Source organism: Chrysochloris asiatica, unplaced genomic scaffold (genome assembly GCF_000296735.1).
Source record: "Chrysochloris asiatica unplaced genomic scaffold, ChrAsi1.0 scaffold00168, whole genome shotgun sequence".
In the NCBI taxonomy this organism is placed as follows: domain Eukaryota; kingdom Metazoa; phylum Chordata; class Mammalia; order Afrosoricida; family Chrysochloridae; genus Chrysochloris; species Chrysochloris asiatica.
Window position 1 is genome coordinate 2456950 of NW_006408686.1, and position 7680 is coordinate 2464629.

At 51.4% G+C, this 7680-nt stretch overlaps 1 protein-coding gene across 1 annotated transcript; it reads right to left on the reverse strand.

Annotated features, from left to right (window-relative positions):
* On the reverse strand, window positions 1–4208 carry IRGC (immunity-related GTPase family, cinema). The gene is made up of 2 exons (XM_006871358.1): window positions 4126–4208; window positions 1–1509 (listed from the first exon to the last, which is right to left on the reverse strand). The coding sequence occupies exon 2, from the start codon at window positions 1445–1447 to the stop codon at window positions 53–55; it is 1395 nt and encodes a 464-aa protein (XP_006871420.1). The 5' UTR covers window positions 1448–1509; window positions 4126–4208; the 3' UTR covers window positions 1–52.
* Between the last annotated feature and the right edge of the window lie 3472 nt (window positions 4209–7680).

Sequence of the window (7680 nt, forward strand, 5' to 3'; positions counted from 1 at the left end):
TTTTGTTAAGGCTTGGTTTGTGGGTGAGAAGGGTTGGGGGCGGGGGTGTCACTTATTTCTCCTCTGACAGGTCACGCCTCTTCCAACTGTCTAGAATGTACTTGAGCAGGAGACCCAGCTTCCGGCGGGTGGAGAGCGGGGCTTCCTCGCCACCGCCCTCCCCAGCGCCCCGTTTTTCCACCGCGCTGTCGCCCTCGGCCTCCAGGCTGAGTTCCGGCTGCGGCTCATCCTCCTCCAGGGCCTTGATGCGGACCCTCTGGGCATCCTCGGCCATCTCGTTGAGGCAGCCCTGCAACATCGTGTACACGGTGCCAAAGCTGATGCCGCCCGCCACCAGCGTGCCGAACACCGGGATGCCCTTCTCGAAGGCCCGCGCCACGCGCATGGCACCGTCCGAAGACTGTGAGTAGAGCCGCAGCACCGTCTCGGGCGACACCTCGTTGGCCAGTGGCGAGCGGATGACAGAGCGCAGGTCGCCCGCCTGCTTGCCCACCTGCTCGGCCAGCTTGGCCAGGGAGTCGTCGTCCAGGCCGAAGCTGCGGTGGTAGCCCCTCAGCGAGCGGACCAGCAGCGCGTCGTCGTAGGCGGCCGCCAGCCCGGGCACCGGCAGGGCCTGGATGACACCGGACACCAGGGCCGTCTTGAGCACCTGCTCTTGGAGCATGTCCTTCTTCTTCTGCAGGGCTTCCAGCGAGATGTCGGGCAGGGACAGCAAGCCGGCGTGGCGCCGGTGGGCAGGCAGGTCATGCTCCCAGGTGGACAGGAGGGTGGGAAAGTCGTAGCGGGCCGGTGAGAGGTTGGACACCAGGAAGATTCGGGGGTCGGCCACGCCGGCCGCCCGCAGCCTCTCCACGCAGTGGTCGCGGATCTCCTGCAGGACCACCGCCTCACTGAAGCCCGAGGGTCGCTGGGTGCGCGTGGCCGCCAGGTCCTCGTCCACCTTGGTGCGCACGAAGTAGAACTTCTTGCCCTGGCGCAGGATCTCCGAGGCCAGGCGACTCTCCACGGCGCCGCAGCGGCGGGGGGACACCAGCAGGAAAAAGTCATAGCGGCCGAAGTCCACCTGCTTCAGGTACTTGTCAGCCGAGCAACCCGGAGAGCCGGCGCCCGGGAGGTCCCACAGGGTCACGTCTGGAAACTGGGGGTGCGGGTAGGGCGACGGCTGCAGGGTGGTCTCCACGACGCCCGTCAGCGCCGCGCCCGGGTCCTCGGCTCCCAGGCCGCGCAAGGCATTGATGAGGGATGACTTGCCAGCCCCCGACTCCCCGGTGACTCCCACATCCAGGCGGGTGCACTCCGAGGAAGCCAGCAGCTCCCTGAGACGCGAGGCGGCCTGGGGAAGGTCGCCCGACTCGAAGGCCATCCGCAGGGCCTCCAGCTCTTCCTTGGCCATCAGGATGGTGGTCTCCTCCTCCCCGGGCATTGCCTGCGACCTCGAAGTAGCCATGGTGGCCAACGTTCAGAGGGTGGCAGAACAGGGAGAGTTACAGGACGCTGGATCCCAGGCGTCTGCAGGAGGAGAAGGGAGCCGTTGGTGCCGCCTGGGCCTTGGGGAGGGGAGAGGTAAACATCAGGGGTGTGAAGGCAGTCTGTCTGGGACCCCAGGACCCTGTCCACCACAAGAGTCCAGGTTCACAAAGGTTAGGAAAGACAACCGGAAACACAGGGAGGAAGTGAGATGTGTGACGTTACGTTGAGGAGACTGCAACCAATGGCAGTAACAAAATGTGTCTGAATTTTTCAATGGAAAACTGGTCTGCTCTATAAACCTTCACCCAATTCACAACAAAAGAACCTGGAGTACATTTCTAGAGAGAGTCAGGGGACCTTGGGACGCCTGGTGTGGGGCTGTCCTATGAAGTCGCTGGACTTCAAAATCACAAGGCTGGCGATTTTAAACCCACCAGCTGCTCCTCGGAAACCCTCTACCACATCGCTGTGAGTTGGAACTGATTCGTCGGCACTTAACAACAACAGGGGGCTTTAGGAATCTCTGGGTGGTACAAATGCTTCACACACTCAGGGGCTGACTGAACGGTTGGTGACTTGAGTCCACTCAAAGGCACCTTGAAAGAAATGCCTGACAATTTACTTTCAAAAAAGTAGTCACTGGAAATCCTATGGGACCCAGTTCTATTCTGAAACTTGTCACTGGTAGGATTTCTATCCCATCTCTGCCACTAACTCACTATGTGGCCTGGGGCAAAAATAAATCCTTTTCTGAGCCTGTTTGCTTCTCTGGGTAACAGGTATAGTGAGAGGCCCACCTCCTGAAACACTGTCTGCAGGGTAACCCCACGGACCCATGTTTAAAAGGGTCCTCTGGTAGCGTAGTGGTTACGAATCGGGCTGCGAACCTCAAGCTACCAGCCATTCCACGGGAGAAAGATGAGGCTTTCTGCTCCTGTAAAGATTTACAGCCTCGGAAACCTGTACAGGGTCGCTATGAGTCGGAACCAACTCCACGGCACATCACTACCACCACCATGCATGAATGCTCTGCTTTCGACTAAAATTCTCCATCATTTTTGAATAAGGGTCCCACAAACTATGCTGGGCCCCACATGACTGCTGCTACTTTTGTTATGGGGGGTGGGCTGGGACGCTGCAGAAGGTAATGACTGTCCAGACACTGGGAGCCAGTCTGCCTGGGTTCAAATCCTGGCAATACCACATACTTCCTGAGTGATTAGAAGCAAGTTACTCAACAACTTTCTGCCTCACTTTTCTCATCTGTAAAATGGGCATCATATCAAACCAACCCAAACCAAATTCACTGCCACTGAAACAATTCTGACTCATAGTGACCCTGCAGTGCGACAGAGAACTGCTCCCTAGGGTTTCCAAGTCTGTGATGTTTTATGGGAGCCTTATCTTTCTCCCTCAGAGTGGCTGGCAGGTTCCAAGCAATGACCTTTGGGTTAGCAGTCCAGTACTTAACCCACAGCTGCACGTGGGCTCCTCAAAATGAGGTTGGTGGTGGTGGTTATGTGCTGTGGAGTCAGTTCCAACTCATAGTGACCCTGTACAGGGTTTCCAAGGCTGTAAATCTTTACTGGAACAGAAAACCACATCTGTCTCCCGAGGAACCACTGGTAGTTTCAAACTAGCAGACCTTGTGGTTAGTTTCAAACTAGTGTGACTTGTAACCACTACGCTACCAGAGCTCCTTCAAAATGAGGATGGTGGTGGCTGTGTGCCATGGAGTCTGTTCCAACTCATAGAGACCCTGTACAGGGTTTCCGAGGCTGCAAATCTTTACGAGAGCAGAAAGCCTCATCTTTCTCCTGTGGAACGGCTGGTAGTTTCGAACTGCTGACCTTGCGGTTTGCAGCCCGATTCATAACCACTATGCTACCAGAGTTCCTTTCAAAATGAAGATACCAAACCCAAAAAAAACTAAACGAGTTTTAGGGCCATCGAGTTGATCCTAACTGATAGTGAACCTGTAGGACACTGTGGAACGTACCCGTTGGGTTTTCAAGGCCCTGATGGCATCAGGGTTACAGCACTTGGCAACTGCGAACCCGAAAGTCCGAATTTCAAACCACCAGCTGTTCCACAGGAGAAAGATGTGGCTGTCTGCTCCCAGCCTTGGAAACCCTAATGAGGCAATTCCACTCTGTCCTAGAGGCTTTGCTGGAAGTTGGAATTGACTCAGCGGAAATGGATTTGTTTTATTGGTTTTGTTTTTAATCTTTACAGAAACAGACAGCCACGTCTTTCTCCCGCGGAGTGATGGAGAGTTCAAGCTAGCAATCTTTCAGCTGGCAGTCAAGCCAATTAAACCCAGGCCCCCGGACTCCTTCAACCTGCTGCTGTCTGTCCCCTCCTGTTCTCCTCTCCGTCCCACTCCACCTGGCAGAACTGTGCCCTTGCCTCACTGCGTCCACCAGATGGGATATTCCTATGTGCCTCTCTTCCCCCTCCCCCTCCCACTCTCCCTAATCCATCTCATGGTCTGGCCTGGGTGGGGCAAGAGGCCCTGGGACAGGTCCAAGCTGCAAGGAGCAGAAAAGTCGGGGTCATAGGGTGTAAATGGAGTAGGAAAAGGTTGGGATTGGGCCTGGTCAGCCCCAAGGGCCTAGCCAGACAGCCCTGCCCTCATGGTCCTCAGTGACTCACCTGTCCTGCAGGCTCTCCCTCTCCCCTCACACTCTCCCTGCTGGTGGGGTCTCCTGCCCTGTTAGCCACCGGGGTCAGGCCCCCCCTGTTGCTAGGACCCATTATAATAGGAAGAAGCAGCTTATTGGACAGTATGTTCTCCTGCAATAATGTGACAGTGATGTCAGGGGGCGGGGCCTGAGGTGGGGCAGGAACCCCACCTCCCAGCATCATGGGATATCACCTTGGGCCCTCAGAATCCCACATGGACACCAAACAAAATAACCTCATTACTATCCTCTAGGAGAGAGTGGGAAAGAGCTCTGGTAGCATAGTGGTTACGAATCGGGCTGCGAACCACAAAGTCAGCAGTTCCAAACTACCAGCTGCTCCGAAGGGGGGAAAGATGAGGCTTTCTGCTCCCGTAAAGATTTACAGCCTCGGAAACCCTGTTCAGGGTCGCTATGGGTCGGAACTGACTCGACGGCATTTAGCAACAACAAGAGGCGAGAGTGGAGGTCTGGTGTAGTGACGTAGGATAAGCACTGTACCACAAGGTCGGTTTGAACGCCTAGGTCAGTGGTTCAAAGTCACCAGCTGCTCTTCGGAAACCCTATACAGTGTCGCTAAGAGTCAGAACCGACTCCACGGCACTTAACAAGATAGAGTAGAGTTTCCAAGGCTGTAATCTTTACGGGACTTCTGGTGTGGCTCTGTAGGATAAGCACTAGACTGCTAGGTCAGTTTGAACCATGAGGTCAAGGGTACTAATTCACCAGCCGTTTCTCAGAAACCCTATACAGGGTCACTATGAGTCAGAACCGACTCGATGGCACTTAACAACAACAGTCTTTATGGGAGCACACTGCCACATCTTCCTCCCTTGGGACAGCTGGTTGTTTAAACGGTCAACCTTTCAGTTAGCAACCAAACGCTTAACCACTGCACCACCAGGGCTCCTTCACACGTGCCCAGAGAGGTCTTTTTCTTTCTAACACCCAAAGTTGTTCAAAATCTTTCCATAGTTGAACATAGAACTATCATGTTACTGTTATATGCATCTAGTCAGTTCGATTTATAGTGTGACTCTTTTGGGTTTCCGAGGAGCAGCTGGTGGGTTTGAACCACTGATCTCATGATTAGCAGCCCAGCATTTACCCTACATCACCTCACCAGGCACATGACCCAGCAATCCCAATCCAAGTTATAACCCAACAGATTTGAAAGGATTGCAAACAAACCTGTAGACCAATGTTAATTGCCACACTTTTCACAATAGCCAAAAGCTATTTTGACAACTCTTGCTACACATTTTCTTTAACAAAGGTATCTTTGGCAGCTGCAAACCTTTTTGTTTTCAACTTTTAAATTTTTTTTTAAATTGTGAATTGAGTGAAGGTTTGCTGACCAGATCATCATTTTACATTCAACAAATCATATATTTTGTTTCATTTCTCGGTGATTACATTCCCCTCCATTGGACAATTATTTATTATTGGCTTCCTCCCTGTGGTTCCTGTTTGCATTCCACTCACTTTCCCATCCCTTCTCAACTCTGGCCTTAGGACAATGTTGCCCTTTGGATTTTGAATGATTGACCTTTCCATGGGGAGCAGACCTTGTTATTCTTGTTGTTCCCACAATAAAGCTATTTACTGCTTGGCTGAAAATTGGGCCATCAGGGTGAGTTCTTTTCCAGACCTTAACGGTGGTAGGGGGCCATAGTCTCAGGTTCATCTGGTCTTTTTCTGACCAAGTAAACCCAGTCTTTTATTTTTCTTTTCAAGAACATCTGGTAGCTCTGGTAGCATAGTGGTTGCGAATCGGGCTGTGAACCTTAAGGTCAATGGTTCGAAACTACCAGCCGCTCCGCGGGAGAAAGATGAGGCTTTCTACTCCCGTAAAGATTTACACCCTCAGAAACCCTGTACAGGGTCGCTATGGGTCGGAACCCGACTCAATGGCACTTAACAACAACAACAACTGGTAGCGTAGTGGTTACAAATCGGGCTGTGAACCTCAAGGTCAGCAGTTTGAAACTACCAGCTGTTCCGCTGGAGAAAGATGAGGCTTTCTGCTCCTGAAAAGATTTACAGCCTCAGAAACCCTATGCAGGGTCGCTATGAGTCGGATCCAATTCCACGGCACACAACAATTGTTAAATAATTTTTAGTTCCACATTTTCTCACACTCTGTCCAGGACCCTCTAATATGATCCCTTTCTGGATAGTTGGTAATGGTGGCCAGGCACCATCAGTTTTTCTGGTCACCGAGTTGTGGATGGAACCTTTATCTTGAAAGAAAGGAAGAGACACCAGCTACAAGCTAGTCTTATTCTTCATCAAGGCTGACTTCATTAAAATGCCACATTTTAGAATCTGGTGTCCTCAGCTCCTAGGCCTGGGAATTTTATGTTATAGTTTGTTTTTGTTGTTGTTGTTGTTTTACTTACAGGGTAGCTTGTGGTGATAAAGCATTGGACCACAAAGTCAGTTTGAACCACAAGGTTTATTTGCTATGTTAATTCGGCCACACCTGCGTTGGATGTCACAGAAAGGCAGGGATTGTCTTGCTCACTGCTGTCTCTCCTCCCTCAAACAGCACAGGATCTGACACAGTAGATGTTCAAGAAAGCGCGTGCTGAATGAATGAACTTTCTTCAAAAAGTCCTCTCTTACCCTCTCCCTACATTGCCCGATATTGGGTCAAGCATCCCTCACCTCCTGTTCCCACAACCCTCTGGGCTCCTTCAGCGCCCCCCTTCCTATGTTAACCGTTGTGGGTCATCACTGTCTGTGGATGAGTCTGTGTACCCCACTGAACTCTGGACATTGTTGGGTCCCCAACGTCAACTTTTGTGTTGCATAACTTTCCCAGTGCTGTGGTAGCGCAAATACCACAATGGGGTGGCACTGAAGATTAGAAATGTATTTACGCACAGTTCTGGAGATGAAAAGGCCAAATCAGAGTTCCAACCATGTGGACTCCTTTGTAGATAGTCCCTGACGTTCCTTCGTTTTTTGACTTTGATAAGAAATCATCAAAACTCACTGAAATTTGAACATAAGGTTTATTCTGAGCAGCTATTCTATATGCATATAAGGGGACCATTTTAACTCCAGACAAGACAAAAAAGAAAAAGAAAACAGACTTGAAGAAGGTAGGTACGATGGGATTTATGAAGAGGGAGAAAAAGATACCAACCATGGGCTGATCTTAACGTGACTGAATGAACTCTGCCCTCCCCACTTTACTGACTTTTACTGAGATCTGGTTGCTTCTAGCCTGGCTGCTGATAATTTGACTCTCCACCCACCCACCTGGTGCCCTGGTGCCGCTGTAGGATAAGCTCTGAACTTCTAACTGCAAGATCAGCACTCCTTGGGAGAAAGATGAGGCTTTCTGCTCCTGTAAAGACTTACAGCCTCAGAGACCCTGTGCAAGGATCACTATGAGTTGGAACTGACTCCATGGCACTTAGAACAACAACATTTAGGACTTCCAAGGAGCAGCTGATGTATTTGAACTGCTGACCTGCTATTAGCAGTCCAGTGCTTATCCTATAACACCAGCTTA